This window comes from Pundamilia nyererei, unplaced genomic scaffold, assembly GCF_000239375.1.
Source record: "Pundamilia nyererei isolate P.nyererei 1_Seehausen unplaced genomic scaffold, PunNye1.0 scaffold01045, whole genome shotgun sequence".
Classification (NCBI taxonomy): Eukaryota; Metazoa; Chordata; class Actinopteri; order Cichliformes; family Cichlidae; genus Pundamilia; species Pundamilia nyererei.
Genome location: NW_005188446.1, coordinates 2,511 through 22,988, shown reverse-complemented (window position 1 = coordinate 22,988; position 20,478 = coordinate 2,511). Strand labels below are relative to the sequence as shown.

Below are 20,478 nucleotides of genomic sequence, written 5' to 3'. Positions count from 1 at the left end.
GGGTGTCACTTACCTGGGAACACGTCAAGCTTGCAGAGGCAGTGTGATGCTTTGGGCCGTGTCCTGCTGGGAAACCTTGGTTCCTGACATCCATGTGCATGTTACTTTGACATCACCTATCTAAGTGTGGTAACAAACAATGCACATCCTTTTATGGAAACTATATTCCTTGTTTGCTGTGGCCTCTTTCATCAGGGTACTCATCAGTGGTTTGATGAACACAACAATGAGTTTAAGGCGCTGACTTGGCCTACATATTTCCCAAACCTCAATCCAATCAAACATCTGTGGGATTTGCTGGGTAAACAAGTCAGATCCACAAAGGACACACCTTGCATCTTACAAGTTTTAAAGGATCTGTTGCTAACATTTCAGTGCCGGATACTCAAACACACTGGCCAGGGTCTGGTGGAAAGACCCAGGGTCAGGGCTATTTTGGCAACACAATATTGGGCAGTTGGTCGTAATATTATGTTTGATCAGTGTAAAAAACTAGAGGTTAAATTACAGAGGCAAGGAAGAGAGCATTTATGACATGTGCAGAGGAGAGAGAGTGGAAATATTTGAACAAAGGATGCTGAATGCAGAGCTGCCAGGGAGGAAGATAAGACAAGGATCACAGAGAATGTTCATGGATGTAGTGAAGAAGGACATGCATAGGGTCGGTGTGGCAGAGGAAGATACTGGTGATATAGCACATTAGAGTAAATTGATCAAAAAGGTAGCACTTTTCAAATAATGGAAAACTGACTTTATGCTCAAAATATTTACAATCTTATTTTCCAAGTAAAATCTGTTACGAGTTCATTGCTTTTAAAGGCCACAGACATTCAGAAATTTATAGGCTGCTGTGTTCTACTAATTCTGATTTATAAGCCAAAGTAAGATGGATCGTGTCCTGGTATAATGATGGCTGCAGTGTGGTGGAGCTATATGGGGTAATGAAATTGAAAGTAACACACAGTGTGCTATTTGCCAGGGGGATAGAGGAGCTTTTCAAGGCAACACTCGATCACCATGGTCTAAACTGAAGTTTGTTAAATTTCAGAGATCCATTCATCTCAGAAGCATAAAGCATTTTGAATCCGTTCTTTTTTCTTTTTTTAGCAAACTTTATTTTTACTTTGGTTAGTTTTTTGTCAATGTGGCATGTATAAAATTTTCATTGTATAACTTTGTTGTTTATTGTACACTATACTGTTTTTATTCTTTATCCAGCCACTGTAGCACAAAAATTCCCTTGAGACCAATAAAGTATCTATTTATCTGTACTTGCATTATAGCTATGAGGTATAACAGATTATTTTAATGAACTGGAATTAGTGTAAATTAATTTACACTGATTTATTAAACATCTAAGAAATAATCACACAATAATGAGAATAACTGTAAATAAGACATTATAAAAATGAAAAGTAGATAGAAATTAGAAAATTATAAGTACATATTTATTTACATTTTTCACAAAATAGGGATACATGACATTTTTCTGTTGATTATCAGTTAATGCTGACCTGCAGTCAATACAAAGCAGGCCAGCCATCCACACTAGTTGGAACAACAGAGATATATAGTAAAGCATATGTGTCGTTACAAGTGCAATTCTTTAACACAGCAACTTCTACTTTTCCAAACAGTAGAAGTAACAGGTCACAACATGTCTGTCTTAGTAGGCAGAGGTAGTAACCTCTACTTTCACTTTACTGATACCTTCTTAAGTTACATCACATTCAGTGTCTTTACACAGAGAGGAAAATGTTCATTAATAAAAGAACGGATCAAAGTGTTGGAGTATAAAAAAGCACTAGAGCTACATTCAGAGGACTGTACTTGTTTCAATCTGGTTTTAGAGCTAAGACCACTGTTTTCTGGGTTATTAATTAAGATGACTGCAGAGAAAGATCTGTCTCTAAGCTTATGCTCAGTGTTAATTTACACACACTCAGTCAGTGGTTCTATACAGTTTTCTAACGGGTGAGGACTCTCAGGTAGAGCCAGGAGCTGATTTTGCTGCCTTCCCCATGGGGGAGCTAGTCTGTGCCACCTTGCTGGGTGATGCCGGTGAGGACGGCTGTGGCGTTTCTGTTCTATCGCTAACTGCTTCCTCTGCCTCCTCCCTCTGCTGTACAGAGGACAGATATTGCTCCAGCAGGCTGCAGTCTGCACTGTCTGCTCCATCGCTGCCATTAGCGAGGCCACTACAAACGGGGCTTAGCGCTCGCACTGTTTTCAGAGAGTCTGCTGTCCCACTGCTCAGGAAGCTGTCCTCTTGCGCCACCTGCTGATCGCAAGTCAACTGGAAGCCAGAGTCTGGGAAGGAGACATCTGTGCTGGGTGGGTTGGTGGTACTGGAAGCAACGGGTGGGGTGGCCTTGCAAAGTCCAGGGGATGAGATCTGAGCAGGGGTGGCGGCTTGCGTAACGACTGCCAGCTGCTGCTCCACAGACTGCTTCCACTGCTGCATAGCCTGGAACTACACACAAATCACACAGAACGTAAACTATGAATTTATGGACAGATTTCTTGAAACAATATTATACATATCTTACAATGTTAAACAGAAACTACCTCTTTCCATAGAAACTTCAAAGCTTCCTCCTGAACGAGCCTTTGCAGCCTCTCCTCCTCATACTGCTTCTGCATACTGCAAACAAACCAGATTCACTGTCACTGATTAACACCTATGCATTGCAGAAAGAGTATCACCAGTGCTGCTTGTCGGTCACTTACTGATCCAACTTCTCAGACAGGAAGAGGATGTGTTCCTGCATCCTGCGTAGACGGATTTCACTGCGCACCTCTCTGGCCATGGGGTGACAGCACCGCATGTAATGGCCTCTCCACCAGGACTGTATTTTAATTGCAGCTCTGTCTGCTTCTGTCACACTTGATTTACTCTCAACTTCTTCCTGCTTCTGAGCTTCTTTCACCTCAGCTTTAACAAAATCACTATCTAGGTCATTCTGTAGAATGCTAACTCTGACTCCTAGCAATCCACTAGATGTTGAATCTGTAGCAGAAATAACTTCTTCTCCTTCAAGCGTCTTTCTCTCGTGCTGCTCTACTGTGGGTGGATGCTGTGGATTGTTGGCGTTTTGCTTTTTGGACTGCGCTGGGTGCTTTGGTGCCAGGGAATCTGGCTCGAATGTCTCTGTCTCGTCCTCGCTGTCAGAGTGGGTCGATCGTGGCTCCAGATCAGATGTGAAGGGGATGAAGGTGGACTCTGACGAAAGTATGCTACTGTTGAGTTTGTCCTCACCTGTCGGCACATCCTCCAAATAAATTTGTTCCTCGCTGAGCCTTGGGCGACATACTATGGGCAGTGAAGGATTGGAAGAGTCAGAGCTCACCCAGGTGTTAAACCGAACAACTGGCTCTACAGGAGAGCAGACAAATCAACGATTAGTGCTACAACCTAATTCAAATACATGATTCTCACTGGTCTTGGACCAGGGTGCCAGGCAGGCAGCCCTCTTACCTGTCTGCGGGACTGATGGAACAGCTGGTCCAGGTACAGTGATATTCTTCAACTCTCTGGCTCCCCCTTGTGGAACTCTATGTGACGGACTGTGACTCTCCACATCAAGCTGAGTTGGTCGAGGAGGACTGCGACAGCCTCCCTGGGTCTCCTCCAGCAGTTGTCTCTGATGAAACCTGAGACAGTTATGAAGGATTAAGAATGATGTGTGCTACCATGACCAAGAAGTGGATACTGGGTAATGATTTTTTTCCCTTGCAGTTTATCTATATTAAGATTTCAACCTCTGTTTACTGAGAATCTTCTCCAATTTGGCATCCTCAGCTGTGATGGCAGGTGATGCCGTCACAGGGCAGACAGTGGCCAGGTACTGCACCAGTTGAATGTGCTGCCCTGGTCGATATGAGCGACCTTTGCCCTGACTGTAGAGCCACTCAGCTTTCAGACTGTAAATTTAACAATAACACACAGCAAAAAAGAAAAAAAAAAGACACTCAGGCATTCTGATGCTTTTGTACTGATGATATTAAGCACGAGAATATACACACCCCTCTTTCTGTGTCACTACATAGCCATCCAGGACCTTCAGGCTCAGGCACCAACTCATGACATATGGCCGATAGTCGAAACCAGGCAGAGATGGGGTCGCCATAACACAAGGGTTGCTCATGATGGAAAGCTGCTCCAGCTCATGAAGTGGCGCCAGGTATGACATCTGGAGTAATCAGTTTATAGTCAGTCATAGTAATATTAGGTAATTTTAATATAACCAGTGTGACTGTATTAAATAAGGGAGAACATAATTACTTCATTAAGATCCCTAATCTCATTTTCTGCCAGGGAGAGAATAGATAATTGGGCAGGAAGGTGAGCGGGGACAGTTCGGAGTGTTGTGATGCTGTTTCCGTGAAGTAACAGAGTCTGCAACATTGACAGAAAATGATGCCGTCAAGAAAATCAACAATACCATTAATATAGGGCTAGTCTGAGCATATATTCAGAGGTCTCAGCACACTGACCTTTAGTGCCACCAGTTTGGTCAGATCACCAATGGCAGATATGTTATTGTCAGACAGATCCAAGTGTTGAAGAGAGACACAGTTGTTAAGTTGCTCAATGACCTGTGTGAAAGATTGCACAGTGGATTAAATATTTGTCATTACACATGGACTGAATTTGCTGTCAGTAAATTACAGGATCTGTGTAAAGGATGTTAAAATATCTCATACCCTCACCTTAATATTGTTGCCAGAGAGGTTGAGCCACTTTAGGTGAGGCAGATCTCTCAGCCCCTCAATGTAGCCTATACTGTTATTGGGAAGATTTAGGACTCTCAACTCTGTCAGCCGAGACACACCCATCATTCTCACCAGACGATTACTGGCTACAGACAGCTAAAGAAGGAAAAGAAAGAAAAGACATCAAATCATGAACTGGTGTGTGCTATCTGGACTCTAATGGCTGGGGAGATTATGTAGAAAATTTTAAACTAAAGGGTTTGTTACCTGCTGAAGGCCTGGATTCCTTTCTAGGTGGTCCAGCTTCATGATGTTGTTCCCGTCCAGGATGAGAGTGTGAGTGTCTTCTGAGCAGGTGAAACTGGGCTCCAACTTCTGCATACCTCGGGCTGAAAGATCCACCACAGGTCCTGGCAGGATAAAGAGATTCAGCAGACTTAAAAAGCACAATGTGGGTCTTGGTTTTCCATAAAGATATCTTGTGAAATCAGTCATGCACATTAAGTATATCTCATAAGTCAACAGCATTAGGCTTATCTTGAACCTGAACCTTTTTCCCAAATCACAAATTTTGGTCAGTTTTTGTAGGCTACCCCTCTTGTACTCTACTAGAGGGTGGTGATGGGTTAATTATGGGCTACCCAGACTACTATAATAGCTTATGAATGGGTATAGAACTGTAATAACTAGCAACCTACCATGCAAAAAAAATAAAATAAAAATCTTAGTTACAGTTTCTGGCAAGTCCCCTGACTTAGTTTACATAATCTTCTATTGATCACTGTCATTTGAAGGCTAAGAAGGTCAAGAAATCAAGCCTCTGCCCAGTGTGCCTGTCTGTCAACACCTGCAGAACCTAAATTTGTCCCAGACAACCTCGTTTCATGTTTAAGGCTTCGGAAAACTTTGCTAAAACTTAATTTACAAATATGCCAGAAAAGGACTGACGCGTGATGTTTTAATGCTCATGAAAGGTGAACTAGCTAACGACAGCACTCTAGTGTTCTCCCGTTAACCTCCGCCGGTGAGAAACATCTTCCTATGGGCTACCTTTCCAAGGAATATTAATATGTTTGACTAAAATAGATGACCGACTACTTACCAGCATTTCTATCAAACTGTAAATCTGATACACCCATCCTATCGACCCAGACCACAGATAGCGTTAGCTGTAGTAGGAAAGACAAGAAGCGTCTGTGTGTTGTCAAACTGCGTAATCGAGGGGCTCTGGGATTTGTAGTTCATAAAGGATGTCTCGCCCCTTGCAACGTTGCGTCTATGGAAGTCGAAAAGACTACAATTATCCTACAGCGCGCTAAGGTTGCTGAAACGCGCCAGCCAGATTTAAGCAAAGAATAAAGAAGGGAAACATTAACGTTAATAGGAAAAATGCGTCTGAAGTGACCATAGTTATCTCATATTTCATTTTAGAGTGTTTAATACACTGCTGTTCTGTATTATTAAGCCAAGAGCAGCTAGCTAATTGCTTGCTAGGCAACCGTCTAAATGTGACGTCACCATTGTGCTGCTGGTCAATGTATAAATTTGACTAAAATATTTTTATAATAGAAAAAAATATATCGTATAGGTTCACTGATTTTAAAGCATTACTGAAACATTAACGGTCAGAATTTTAAATTTGTTCACAAATATCAATCTCGTAGTCAGTAATTTCCGTTTCCGCATCCGTCATCTTTCTTTCCGGTTTTGTGCCCTCTCGTAGCCATCATGAAGTGAGTGTATGCAATGCTATCAAATGCCATCTCAGTATTTAAATAAATACTTTAAGGATGATAAGTACATTGAAAGAAACTATGTACGGTTCTCTTTCGCTGATGATCTGTATTTGTCGTTTTCAGGGTCGAGTTGTGCAGTTTCAGCGGGTATAAAATATACCCCGGCCATGGCCGCCGATACGCCAGGATAGACGGGAAGGTAACTAGCTGGCAAAGTCCGACACCGGTTTCTTCTCGCTCTGTCCCAAAACTATTTTATGAAGATCACTTTACCGGCTCAGCATTAAATATCCCCTGTGAATGTGCTATAAAATTTGTCTATTGTAAGACACACTCACAACGGGCCCAATTGAGTCCTGTATAACCCGCTAATGTTAGCAGCTAAACGATAGCATTTTTAGGTTCAGCCACACGGGTGTATTTGACTGCGATAGTATTATGATAGATAACAGTCATAGAGACCTATAGGCTCTGTTGACTGTGACTTGTTCTGAAAAGAGCCTACAGGGGTTTTAGATAAAGTGTCATTTATTTGTGTAAGTACATCTAGAAGAAAACAAGATGCACAAGTATGTAGCTTCACTCAAAATGTGGCTCTGTCCTGAGCTGTTGCCTACTACTTATAATTAATGCAGTTAGATTTCGTTATGTATCAAGTTTATGATACTTGTGAACAGTTCCACAATGCAAGGTGTGCTTTAGATTCAGTTTTGTCACATATGACAGACTGCTGTCAGCATCCAAAGTCAGTTTGTAGCTCAGGTGGATAGTACAGGGTGTAATTGTCGTAATTAAAGGCAGACATGAGTAACATTCGGTTATTTATTTATTTTTGTCTTTGTTAGGTGTTCCAGTTTTTGAATGCCAAGTGCGAGTCTGCCTTCCTGGCCAAGAGGAACCCCAGACAGATCAACTGGACTGTGCTGTACAGACGCAAGCACAAGAAGGGCCAGTCTGTAAGTACAATCCTGTATATGAGTTCATCATTTATATTTGTTTACAAGGAGACTGAAGTGAAAATGTAGCTACTATTTTTCCATGGCAGACAGACTTTGTGGGTCCAGCAGTTAATTGCTGTGTTGATACTGGCTATTTGTGAAACGGATAAACTAATATTAGCTATTAGATATAAAAGTAGATCGTCACATTTACTCAAGCTCCAATTTATACATCAGACTGGCTGCGGGTGGATGGTGTGCACGGTGTTGGTCCGTGTTACGTGTTGTTGCTCAACTGTGTTTTGCAGACTGAGCAGCAGCGCTCACTCCACACCTCCAGCCACAGAATATCTGGAGATCATAGTACTGGCCTTTGACGTCTTTGCAGACATATTCTCATCGGTCAGCCTCCAAACTCTCCAACATGCTGACAGTTGCTACCTGTGGATGGATTGTGTGTAGTCCTGTTAAAGTAGTTCAAGGATTTGGTGTTAGCTTTGTGAAATTTAAAGGCAAACATAAGAAATGTGTTTTGTTTACAATATGCTGAGTTATTAAAACTTCTGTTACTCACCATTGCTGTAGCATGACAACGTATTTTACTCAATTTATCTCAGGTTTTTAGATTTTCATGGTTACAGCTGTTGACTGTTACGGTTCCTATGGATGGTGATGCATCAGAAAACACGCAAAACTGACTTGTTGGATGGCTAGACACATGCTTTAATACTGATTTTGCCATGCCTTAGATGGCAGTTTGAGAAAATTGGTTAAAAACTGTTCATTTATGACTGCAACCACCCCTTTGGAGGTGTTGACTAGAGTAAATATGTAGACACATTTCCTTTCAGATAGATTAGCCACTCATTTCTTTGTGATTAACAGGTTTGTCTTCTATTCTTCATGTGAACATGAAAAACCATTATTTTTTTAAGTAAACCAATGTATTGCATTTTTTTAACAGGAAGAGGTGGCAAAGAAGCGTACCCGCCGTGCAGTGAAATTCACGAGGGCCATCACTGGCGCCTCCCTGGCTGAGATCATGGCCAAGAGGAACCAGAAGCCCGAGGTCCGCAAGGCCCAGAGGGAGCAGGCCATCAGGTAAGAGGACAAAGTACCCTGTGCATCGCTCTTTTTTTTCTTTTTTCTTTTTTTTTTTTTTTTAGTCTTGTGATCTTGAAGTAGATAAAATTGTGTCAGAGTATTATTCGGAATAAAGAAGGGTTGGATTAGAATCCAGTGTAGACGATATTGGCCTACTTGCCCAGAGGTTGCATTGGGCATTTTATTGGTTTCATATTTTTAAGAATGAGATTTAATTGTGTTAGTTTTCATTAAAAAAACTAGAATTTAATAAAACAGGAGAGTGCCTTTATGAGGGCATTGAAACGCTGACTGCAGGGACTTTTCATAGTAACACAGCAAGAAACAAATGATTTTCTTTGTTTCCCCCTGCAGGCTTAGCTGATACACAAACACAGCAGTCAAATATAATCTGAGTGAACATTAATCTGGGGCTTGCTTCAGCATAATTAAAATAAAGTGAATTACAGGGTGTTGCAGCACTTCCTGATTTAATTCTATTCTGCAGACTGAGCCCTCTCTCTGCTGCTACACTAGACACTGAAATTCCTGATATTCATTACTTCAGGATTAGTTTTATCATCAAAGAACACATCTAACATTACTGAGTGATATTAGCAAAAGTCTCTGAATGCTTCTGGTCCTTTAAACACTCACCAAACAGTCAGAAAACCCCCAATATGAACTCCTGCATGAGAGAACAGCTGCACCTATGAACCTGAACTGATCACAAACATGCTGTATTTAAGCTTAATGTTATTAAACACAAGAAAATACTGATGCTGCCACCGTCTTTAGATTGTTTTTTTTAAAGTTGTTGGTATTCTAGTCCAAGAAAATGAGGAAGCCTTTAGAGTTGCAACACTTAATCATTGATTGGAAATATTCAGTAAAAACAGCTTCTGATCAGCCTGTCAGTGTAATCAGTCACTGTAAATAATTACTACAGTGAACATTTTCATAGCACTTAAAGTTCACTTTGTTATTCCAGTCATAATAAAATACGATTATAAAGCATGTTTCTCACAGTGAGTGGCGCAAAAAGGGCTGAGGTCATGAGGAGCAACCAATGCTCAAGTTAAAAATAAAGTATTCAAATACATACATTAAAAAATTATATAAAGAAATTGTTGTTGTTTTTAATTTTTTTGGTCACTTTGATTGGTTTGGACTAAATTTGGTTCTCTTTGTTCTCTCAGAGCTGCCAAGGAGGCCAAGAAGGCAAAGCAGGCTGCCAAGAAGCCCGCTGCAGCACCTGCAAAGGTAAGAGCCAGTGCTCTGTGTTGAAGTTATTCAATAAGATGTCAAAACAAGTTTTTAGTTTCCCACTGCTTGCTCTTCAGGCTTCACTCGATTATTCAGCAACTTAATTCAAAGTTTTTCTTTGTGCAAGAACTTAGTTGATTTTCTTCTCCCATAGGCCGCTGCTAAGGCTGCACAGAAACCCAAGATCGCCAAGCCCATGAAGGTCAGCGCACCTCGCGTCGGTGGAAAACGCTAAACCTGACTCGCTGTTTATGGTTGTGAATAAAAATTTTGGTTGACCAACATTTATGCTCTGATTTTCGTATTTATTTGACGACTTTACTGAAGCCCAGGCAGCCCAACGTTTATGTATTTAAATTTATTTTTGTGACAATGAGCTTCATTTCCAAGTTCCATGAATTACAGTATTTGAATATTTTGTTTCAATATGACGGGACCATCATAGTGTCGTGGACAAACTCTTTTGGTGTTGTGGCAGGAAGGACATTCAGCATTAACTGGGTGACTCCTGGGAAATAACTGGACAGCTGAAAGTAGCTTGTGGTGTCAGGATGGTGCTAAAGCTTTTACCCCAGCAGCCAGGTTAACCTGTAACAGGAAAGACATGGGTGTAAATACAAATAGCAGTAATGATCTCATTAGGTTTAGTGGTGCATAATTGGAACAGAGCTATTGTCAGGACTACCACTGTTCCTGCTTCATTTCAAACAATCTGTTCAGGTAGTCTCAGGAGCTTTGAAGGAAAGGACTTTGTTTTGTGAAAAAAATTTCACCTCCATCCATGAGGCTACTTCAATCCCAAAAACATCTTCACTAAACTTTAAAGTCCAGTTGCTTTCTTTCCAAGCTCCTGAGACTACTGTGATCTGGATGACTGATAACCTACACAGACATAAGATTATGTTCAGATTATTTACCTCAAATAACCTGATATGAACTGAAAAGACATGTTAAGTAAGATTAGCACTTGGCTTGCCTCACTCATTAGATTTGTTGAGCCTGTTTTGAATGGCAAAAAAGTTAAATGACCTCATAGCCATCCTACTCTGGCCTTTGTAAACGCCTAATAACACAGGTGAGCGGGATCTAAAGTGGCTCCGGTGGTGCAGGGTGTGTGATCTCTTTCAGATCACTGAATGCTGTCCACACAGAACTTTGCCTTTAAACAGAGCTAAACGTTTTTTTTTCTTCAATCTTTCATCACACGGCTCCGAAGCTGTTACAGAGTTGTAGTTCACAGTGTAAACAGAAGGGGGAGTTTTTGTTTCATCTTTATCACCTCTCAACCTGAGCTCATCTTATGCAATTAAAGGTGTTTATACTGATGACCCCAGCTCACACCTTTATGCAGTCAGAGAAACAAATGGAGCAAAGCTCTTCCTGGTGACTCAGAAATGATTCAGTGACTGATCAAGTGTTTGAAGGACATTTGCAAGTTTTTATGGCTGCTGCTTTTGTAATAATTAAGCTATGGTTATTTTGATTAGTTTAATTATTATTCAATAAATGTTAATCATGTGAAACAAAGATCCTCAGTGCTTACTAGGTTTAAGTGATACTTTAAAGCTGAACTTTCACATAAGCAAAACATTTTTTTACTGTTAAAGACGTGGAAAAAGGAAATGTTCATGCTGGGTGATCTTTTGCCTTGAAAGTGAGCTGCCTGAGTAACGGAAAACAGTTTATTTAGGTACACAGAAATAGTTGGATCTCATTTTGTCTCTAGAACTGGAGCTGGAAGCATTCCTCTGACATTTTGGTCCGTGCTGATATGATAGTGTCAAACAGTTGCTGCAGATTCGTCCATGATGCAACTCTTGTGTTGGATTGAGGTCTAGTGACTGTGACACGATTTGAGCTTCCTGACGTCGAGTGTTATCCTGCTGGAGGCAGCCAGGTGGACACACTGTGGTCATATAGGGACAGACATGGTCAGCAACACTACTCAGGTGCTATAAAGAGTGATCACTTGGTACTGAGGGGTCCATCACACCATCAAAAGCCAGAAGTGTGGATATAAGGCATGGTGGATGCATGCTTTCAGGTCGTTTAAGCAAAATTGACCCTACTATCTGGATGTTGCAGCAGAAATCAAGACACAGCAGGCTAAGAAAAAGGTTTCCAGTCGTCTATCATCCAATTTTAGTCACGCTGTTTGAGTTTCATTTGAATTATTGTTGCCTTCTGGAAGCAGTCTGGCCATTCGCCTTTGACATCAAAAAGGCATTTTCACCCAGGGAACTGCTGCTCACTGGGTATTTTCTTTCGAAAACTTGGAGGTGGTTGAGGAAAATTGCCAGTAGATTAGCACTCAATAAACCACGCCTCCTTTACAGTCACTTAAATCACCTTTCTTCCAAATTGTGATGCTCAGTTTGAACTTCGTGAGGTCGGCCATGTTTACATGCCAAAATGGACTGAGAATTAGCCATGTGATTGGCTGATTAGATGAGCAGTTGAACAGGTATACCTAATACAGTGGCCCCTGAAATATACATTCCTCCACAAATGGTGGATCCCATCATTCCAGCTGTTCTTAGAGGAGCACTGTAATAAGTGAAGCGATGTTAGTGCGGAAAAATGTTGATCTCTTATTATTCTTAGTCAATGCTAAAAATTTAAATCAGCTGTAGGCATCAAACCATATTTATTAGCATTAGTCATCACAGAGCCATAACGATCAATCCTCAAAAGTGCCATTTGTTCAAACAGTCTTCTAATTAATTGTTAGCACTAATTATTGCTAAATTAGTCAGGGGTTAATTTATACAATGGGAAGACCTCAAATAATTATTGTTACACAAAAACTATAAAACACCTTCATCAGAACAACAATTTTGATAATAGAGCGCTGTTAGTGTGTCAGTACGTGCTACCAATCAAGACAAGGCTTCAGAGGTTAAATATGTTGCATTAGGTAAGTATTCCTGAAACACAATTAGAAAATAACAGTATCTTCCTATACAGTTTTGACTGCAAATTTTTAATCAAGTAATTCATAAATCAACTTGAGTTCACACAGATTTAAAGTCATTAAATGGAAGAAATCGTTACACGGTAATCAATGACAATTTAATGATCTCAAGCGGGACACGATGATCAAATTATAAATAAATCAAAAGGTTAAGTGCGATGACATCCTTAATTTCATCTGGACACATTCCTTAAACCATGTTCAACACAACTCTAAGAGTTACATGTTTCGTTCTTTTGGGAATTGTCTGCCTGAGGTACTGATTGCTACACCTGAAAAATCGATGATGGAAAAGGCAAAGACCTCCCAGCAAGTGTGCAAGATATAAAGCATGAACTTAAATTAAACACTGTACAATCACAGAACGTGTTGAACAAGAAGTATTTGTGCGTTGATGACCATTCTTGAGCGTGTGTTGACTACAGTTTAAAAACAAAAACAAAAAAAAGCTTTGTTTTCCTTCCCTCCCTCAGTACACCCTGAGGAAATGTGAAACTTAAAGAAAAGTGCATATTTCCAACAGGGACAACAGGCTTAATGTGGTAGAACAATGGTTATTATGGCATGGATGTTATGGAAACAGCATGGTGTGATGTCGAGATGATAAGAAGTCTCCCTTTTAGTCCGCTGCAATGGAGCGTCGATACACTCAGGACTCCGCAGCCTGTTTGGCCTCCGCCTTCTTATCTTGCTCGTACCTGTTAGATGATTAAAAACAAACAAACAAACAAAACAAAAACATTGTTTAAATTGCCTCTTAACTAAAAATAGTGTTCCATGTTAACTATGGCCAAAGCTTCAGATAAGGACTATAAAATAATCCCAGTGAGCTCAGATGTCTGCTGAAGAAACTGACCAATCAGATGAAAGTGGGGCTTAAAGAGACAGGAACTCAAACTTTCAGAGAGACCATGAACTGATGTGCTGCATCAAGTACTAGCTGAACGTGAAATAATAATAAATAAAATATAGAAATCGTGCAAAGCTACTTTGGTAGAGTTCTAGAATAAAAATAAAGATACTTTCAGCTGCTCCCTTATTTCCCAAGGGAGTACCACAGAGTAAGGATCCACCGATTCAACGGCGGATGCCTTCCTCACACAACCCTCCCATTTGTCCAGGTATGGGACCATCACTAAGAGTGCAATAGCTTGTGATCCCCCCCCCCGACTGGCTTTCGTGTCTCCTCTTGGGCTTGAACTGGGATATTGTGGATGTGCCGGGAAGCTATGTTCACTAAAACACTAAAAATCTAGTGGTATGAATACTTAGCAGCAACTCATCTCAGCGAAGGGACTAGTTTGTGTAGCAAAACTGAATTCCAAGAATCACTTGACTGATACACTACTGTGCAAAAGTCTCAAATCAAGTCATTTTTTAAAAACTTTTGTTTCCGATGAGCTAAACTTTCCTGTAATTTTTTTTTTAAGTCCTGTTGAGCAATAGTTCTCCAGACTTTGTGAAGGTCTTTCAACATTGTTGAGACAGGTTTTTGCTGGAGATCTTGCCAAAATTTAATAACAGTGCAGAAAAGTACAGACTGGCCTCCCCAGTCCAAAGAAGAGATTTGAATATCCTTCACAAAGCCTGGGGAACTATTCCTGAAGACTACTTAGATAAATGAGAAGAAAGCTGTCAAAGAGTTCAGTGTGTGTTGAAGAATAAAGGTGGTCTTAACAAATATTGACTTGTTGTAATTGAACTCTCCTCTGATAGAGTTCAGCTGACACTAGAAAGCAAAGCACACATGAAGACTACACTACATTATACATTCACTATAGCTACAGCACTCTAGGGTCAAACATTAACGTGCCTGCATGATTTCATATCAGCAATGATTAAGAAATAAGCACTCTACATAAGGCTACTGTGCAATTATCTTGCATTCCTTATTATAACTAATCTTTAAAATGCTTCTAACAGTGATTATGAGCTCATGTAACCCACTGGCAGAAACATCATTTACTGTGCATTCACACACCTCCAGATCCTGTAAAGCTGTGAGGCTCCGGCACTGCCGACAAAGAAGTTGACAGCAAACAGGTTCCAGTTTTTCGGGATGATAACCAACGAATATCTGGACCAGATGAGCCCTGATGGAGAAACAGAACAGGAGGAGTGAACGTGACGCACACTGATGGTACACCAGGGTCACTCCTCAGGACAGAGTCTGTGTTTTGGCCAAAGAGTCGCAGATAAGATTTGTTTGAAGAGACATAGTGCAAAAAAAGTGGAACAAAACAGGCGACCTTTAACACAGATTGGTTAAAAAATAAAATAAAATAAAAAATGAATATGGAAAAACCTGAAAACTGAACAGAGATCAAGTAACGAGATGTGAAATGTACAACAACAACTCAAGGCAGAGCTTAAGAACTACAAACTATGCATTACCTCTTTCAAAGTTTAAACCAGGATTAAGTTTCCAGTTAACCTTTTACTCACTGAAAACCCTAAATTAAGAAAAAGACTCAAAGGTGTCGACCAGCTGTGAACTCTGCCCAAGGGGAATATTCTGCAAAAGCCCCAGAGAAAGACTTACCAGGGAAACTTTTCCATTAAACTGTCCATTGTCTCGCACAAAACCCATTTGGATGTACGTACGCGTTTATTCCAAAATGACACATTATGAAGTCGACTTGAGTTTCGGTGTCGTCTCACCTGTGGCCGTCAGCACTGCAGACTGAGAGGTACTGAGTTTGTCTGCTGGTCGAGTCATATCAGCCAAACCAGCTCCAACCAGACCCTGTAGACAAGAGACTGATGTATTTACTCCATTAATGATCAGTCAGTTTTAAATGAGAATCCCAATAATCACACAGTGGTAGTGACAGGTTTTTAAAAAATAAAATATTCTGGAATAACTATAGACCCATAAAAAACAAAAACAAACAAAAAACATCCAAATAACGCAATCTTCTTATTGACAGAACTGCCACGTGTGACAAATTTCATCCGAAGGAGTCAAGAGTTAACAAGGGAACTACTTGTGTCAGATAATGTGCGAGCTACAGGGTAAGAGGCTTAACTGCTGACTGTCTGCTGATGAGGTGCAGATAAAGGCATGCTTGGTAGTAGTTTTAAATAAATCATATTTTTAAAGTCTGTCTGCACTTTATGCTGTGGCTTACGAGCTGGGTGAATGTGCACTTACCCATTTAAACACTGGGGCCCAGAAGAAAACAGTTTTCGGACCTACAGAAAAAACAAAACATAAAATCACACCGTTTAGTTTTCCAGAGGTAACCAGCTTTCCCACAGTATTAACCATACACAATACATTTGAGGGTAAATAAAAGCTCCTGATATGAAGGCTGTTTCTCTTATAGAAAATTATACAATGACAACCCAGGTTTGAGCTCATTTAGAAACTGGTGGTTGAGGGGTGGAAAATAAAAACACATAAATAAATAGCTACAGCACAGAAGGGTTATATTTTGGTAGTGATACTGCATCATCTCGTGTACCACCCTCCTATTAATTGAGCAGACTTGTATTAAATAAGCAAACATATGACACTTATGCTGGCATAAGTGGTTGCTGGTTGGCCAGAGCTTGAGGACATCGCACACTCACGACTACTCCTGACTGCAAGGCGATTGCACAGGTCGCCTTTTTTCAGGCAGGATGCTGTCAGCTCAATCCACTCTGATTTTCAAATGTTTGCAAATAATCGCTGTCTAATTTATAAATGCAGAAACTGCTAACATGTTGCCATCACTCTGAATACGTTCCTGCTAGCATCAACTGGCTGCCAGCTAGTTGCATTCTGTTTATGTTTCAAGAGAAGAGGAAGGCTGCTGAGCGTAAATGCAGTGGTCAATATGAATTTCTATCTATGCAGTCAGCAGGAGATATGGGATGTTTGACGATTTATCGCAGTTAACTGCTGTATTATCAGAAACAAACTGCATGTAATTGCCAACTTGACCCCCTTCAGTTGCAGGCTGATCGACACAATTTGCATTTAACAAAAATTGTTAAACTCACTATGAGTTACTGCAGTACTCAACATATTGCAAAATGTTAGAGACCACAAGAACCTTGTAACTGGAGAGAAGTACTGCAATAACATTGTATTGAGGGGTGTCTGGAGATTTTCATCACCAACAGTATCACCGTTACACATTTTATCCACAGGAAAATACTGTGAAGCTGACTTTTACTCTCTGTGCTCACAAAAAGATCATTTGTGTCAAGAGGATTGATAATAAAATGTTCTGTTTCTATACTTTCATATATTTTGGGTGGTCAGTTATCAAGTTTAAATGTCACTTTATAAACAAAACCAATTCAGAGATCAGCACATTAATAGATTCTGAAAGCAACAACTAGCTGCCGTCCTTAATGTAATAAAAGACCATGTGATAACATTGCAGCAGTTTTTTTGTTGTTTTTTTTAAATAGCAATACCTTTACACCTTTGAACTCCTGTCAAACAAACACCACCTCAACAACCCTGATGCAATCGTGGCGTTATTACATCAGAACTGGAAAGCAGCAACAGAAAACATCAGATGATCAGGACATCACAGCACTGGCTGTTAACACTCAAAATATAATGCTCGTATTTGAGCTCACTGAGTTTTTCCTGCTTAAGACATCCAAGCTCTGGAAGAGTGAAAAGCTCAAATCAAAAACACACCAATGGATCTGAGTGTCACAGATCAGACACTCGGTGTCTGTGAGCCACTGGGAGGAGATTCACAAAGACTTAATTAGCCACAGCACAGTGAAGAAAAGCTGCTGGTCTGGAATCAGCATTCCTGGCAGCGCTGCGGGGCAAAACAGAAACTAGAGCGTTTGTGGCTGCCAATCATCTTTGAGGGAGTTGGCTTTTGTCTCCACCCCTTCATACCTGATCAGAAAAGTTGTCCTTGACAACCCCGGAGCTCCAGTACCCTTTCTCAGACAAATCTAAGACCAGTATCACCAGTGACACTAGTTACTCCTTAACCAAGATCCCTTTAGATAATATCAAATGTCCTCAATACATAAGCAAGACTTACGAGAAACACCTTCAGTTTAGTTTGTGCTTCAAATGAGAGCTAAAGATTTTAGCACAGTGTTCTGAAGGGCATTGCTGCTTAATTATAGTGTGTTATACTCGTAGGCGATTCTTCTGTATTTATACTACCCTGACTGATAAATAGTGACAAAATATACCTTCATGAGGGAAAGTGGGAGGTGAGTGCACAAATACCAGAAATGTTCAGTGTGCATTGCAACTCACTGGATAAGGATGATATAGACATGGCCAAATTTGTTATTGGGTCTGGTTTTATTTAGTTTATCGTCATCTTTAAATCGTTAAAAATAAAAACAAAGAAACAAACAACAAAAAACATCAAAACTGTCAAATAGAAATATGGAGCTACCAATTATGGGGGTCCCCTTGAGAAGAATAATCGAGCATCTAAAAGTAGTCAAGTTTATTCTACACCTCCTACTTCACTCTTCTCAGTGTAGGTGCCGCACGGCCACGCTCCTGGAAATCTAGTCTGTTCTGAGAGGTTAGCCAGCATGATAAAAACAAACAACAGTGATCATGTTGTCCCCAACAAATCCCTTTAAGAACAAACTGTTGCCTCCAACTTTCTCAGCACGGCCTTTAAGTCAGCTGTGTGGCAAATTTGTCGGGGGACAAAACAAGTGGGTGCCAAAATCTGGATTTCAGCTGTGCAGAGCATAGATTTGATTGAAGTGAGCTGTGTTTGTGTCCCTGCTGTGCTTGATACCAGGCACACAAAAAAGTAAGTTAGAACAGTTTTATTTGCAGATTTAGCAAGGATCATATCCAGGATACCTGAGCACAAAGAAGGAGGGGTGTCACCAAATAGAAACATTACCCACTTTATCCAAGCTCAGCTGATGTGCAGCAGTAACAAGAGGACACCGCATTCAAAAATAGAAGTAATCCACAGGGTCTTTAGCTGCCCTGATGCATGCAACTCATGCATTACATTTTAAGAGTAAGTATGCAGATTCGGCACTGAAATAAGGAGGTGCTGCTGAAACAGCTGGCTGCAACTGGATTACGTTGAGACAGCTGCTTATTCTTTGAGGCAGTGCCAAACAAGCTGCTGGGAGGACATGGTCACTGTTCCATTTATCTCGGAAGTTTTATGCCAGAGCATGATGTCACTCCTGAGTTTAAAACTTGCCAGTTGTAAAGCCGGAAAAGCGAGGATCTGTTTTTCTACCCTGCGAGGTAGAGCAATTCATTCATCACTAGCTGGTGTACGTTCATAGATAGAGCTTGGTCTGTTCCCTGTGTATTAAGTCACAAACACACAAAACTTACAGTACACAAGCCAAGTTTTACTAATTTTTTTGTCCACTGTTGTAATGGTGGACCATAAATTAGGCCAACCTTTTAAGTTGACTGGAGGGCATTCCAGCTGAAACTTCCATCTTGGAAGTCAGCATTTCTGATTTCAGATGGAATGGAACATATCTGTGATTCACAGTTAAGTAGATAAATAACAGAAGTAAAGCCTGAACAGAAAAAAGTAGCAGAGAGCATAACGGGTTTTTTACTTCTGCAATCAAACAGATTTTGACCTTCCACCAAAAGAAGAAAATCAGTTTTTGTGCAAGTTGGGCTTAATTTATTCAAAACCAAGTTACAAAAACGACCAGGAAGCAGCATGAACTTCTGTTTAGCCAACCTCAACTATATGAAACCAATCAGGCTTACATTCATAGTCACTCTCCAGAGGCACAATACTACTTTTCTTATCAAACCGAGCATGCGACTACATAGTTTAGTGATAAAGGACTGATTGAAATGCACAGTTAAACACCCAGAACTCGATAAACTGAATGAAAGTGGGTTTGGCTTCCTCCACAGACCGAGGTTCTTGGCTCAGCCCGCGTTATCCCGGAAGGTTACAGATTACACTGACAGCGCAAACACAATTAATTTCATGCAGCTCGGGCATCAGCGCAAGAGCTGCTACTGTGATCCCTGAACGATGCGGTGCAGAAAGGTCAGTGCATCCTCATCCCATATCACGGCTGGACAGGGCGGCTGCGGTCACCCACCTCCCAATACCAAACAAACTCATTACGGTCAACTGTGTCTTACCTGCCGGGTGGTTGTACACAGGTCTCAGCTTGGCGGGCAGCATGTGCTCGATCCTGTCCAAAATCCTGTGATAGGACGCTCTGAGCGCAGCCATGATGAAGGTGTTGATAATGAATGCGAGAGATGAGCGGAAACTTAGTAGCAAGCTCGCAAAACTGTTAGCTCGGCGAGTAGCTAGAGACCTTTAAAAGCTGTTTGTGAGATTTAGATACGGCTCAGAGAGGATCCTGCTGTCGACCTTCTCCCGGTGGTACTGTGACCGCTGCTAATGGTGCTAACTGTCAGTAGCTTCTCCCACTCTGACACGACGAGGTGACTTTCTGTACGATGCAACCTACCGCGTGACGGCGGGGCTATAGGTTTGCGCTATTCTCATTGGGCACTGCGGTCATACCCATGATGTGATTGGTTTACACAGGCCTGTTAGGTTATTGACACAGTTTGTGCCAACTGGGTGGAGCTAAAAGTAAGAACAAGTGGAAGAAACATTGGACCAGACGCCTGGTTAAAGAAAATAGTAATGATGAGATATTGTATTTTATGCTTGAGGGCCAGAGAATGTTTAACAGGAGGGAAAAACCTTACAGGATAGATATATGTGCAATATGTGCAATAAATTGTCCAATGGGTCCAATGTGCAGCCATGAACTACACATATAATATTGTAAAAGTGAT

General features: G+C 40.9%; 3 protein-coding genes across 3 annotated transcripts; 1 reads left to right on the top strand and 2 right to left on the bottom strand.

The window, feature by feature from the left end:
• Nucleotides 1-1,446: 1,446 nt before the first annotated feature.
• On the bottom strand, nt 1,447-6,306 carry cep97 (centrosomal protein 97). Its single transcript, XM_005755158.1, has 11 exons — nt 5,819-6,306; nt 4,984-5,126; nt 4,714-4,872; nt 4,498-4,599; nt 4,286-4,399; nt 4,027-4,193; nt 3,763-3,924; nt 3,479-3,654; nt 2,731-3,376; nt 2,569-2,644; nt 1,447-2,473 (listed from the first exon to the last, which is right to left on the bottom strand). The coding sequence occupies exons 1-11, from the start codon at nt 5,853-5,855 to the stop codon at nt 1,985-1,987; spliced, it is 2,271 nt and encodes a 756-aa protein (XP_005755215.1). The 5' UTR covers nt 5,856-6,306; the 3' UTR covers nt 1,447-1,984.
• Nucleotides 6,307-6,365: 59 nt separating this feature from the next.
• Nucleotides 6,366-10,023, top strand: rpl24 (ribosomal protein L24). The gene is made up of 6 exons (XM_005755157.1): nt 6,366-6,449; nt 6,576-6,651; nt 7,298-7,408; nt 8,355-8,491; nt 9,673-9,736; nt 9,894-10,023. The coding sequence occupies exons 1-6, from the start codon at nt 6,445-6,447 to the stop codon at nt 9,972-9,974; spliced, it is 474 nt and encodes a 157-aa protein (XP_005755214.1). The 5' UTR covers nt 6,366-6,444; the 3' UTR covers nt 9,975-10,023.
• A 2,346-nt stretch (nt 10,024-12,369) lies between these two features.
• Nucleotides 12,370-20,162, bottom strand: mpc2b (mitochondrial pyruvate carrier 2b). The gene is made up of 5 exons (XM_005755156.1): nt 19,804-20,162; nt 15,868-15,908; nt 15,375-15,459; nt 14,695-14,806; nt 12,370-13,411 (listed from the first exon to the last, which is right to left on the bottom strand). The coding sequence occupies exons 1-5, from the start codon at nt 19,895-19,897 to the stop codon at nt 13,363-13,365; spliced, it is 381 nt and encodes a 126-aa protein (XP_005755213.1). The 5' UTR covers nt 19,898-20,162; the 3' UTR covers nt 12,370-13,362.
• Between the last annotated feature and the right edge of the window lie 316 nt (nt 20,163-20,478).

Coding starts and splice junctions, on each gene's coding strand:
- cep97 (XM_005755158.1), bottom strand. CDS start 5,855: ATGGGTGTATCAGATTTACAGTTTGATAGAAATGCTG. Junction 4,873..4,983: donor GGAATCCAGGCCTTCAGCAG/GTAACAAACCCT, acceptor TTCCTTCTTTAG/CTGTCTGTAGCCAGTAATCG. Junction 4,600..4,713: donor TCTCTGGCAACAATATTAAG/GTGAGGGTATGA, acceptor TCTTTCACACAG/GTCATTGAGCAACTTAACAA.
- rpl24 (XM_005755157.1), top strand. Junction 7,409..8,354: donor AGCACAAGAAGGGCCAGTCT/GTAAGTACAATC, acceptor TTTTTTTAACAG/GAAGAGGTGGCAAAGAAGCG. Junction 8,492..9,672: donor CAGAGGGAGCAGGCCATCAG/GTAAGAGGACAA, acceptor TTGTTCTCTCAG/AGCTGCCAAGGAGGCCAAGA.
- mpc2b (XM_005755156.1), bottom strand. CDS start 19,897: ATGGCTGCGCTCAGAGCGTCCTATCACAGGATTTTGGACAGGATCGAG. Junction 15,909..19,803: donor TGTGTACAACCACCCGGCAG/GTAAGACACAGT, acceptor TTTTTTCTGTAG/GTCCGAAAACTGTTTTCTTC. Junction 14,807..15,374: donor TGCAGTGCTGACGGCCACAG/GTGAGACGACAC, acceptor TTTCTCCATCAG/GGCTCATCTGGTCCAGATAT.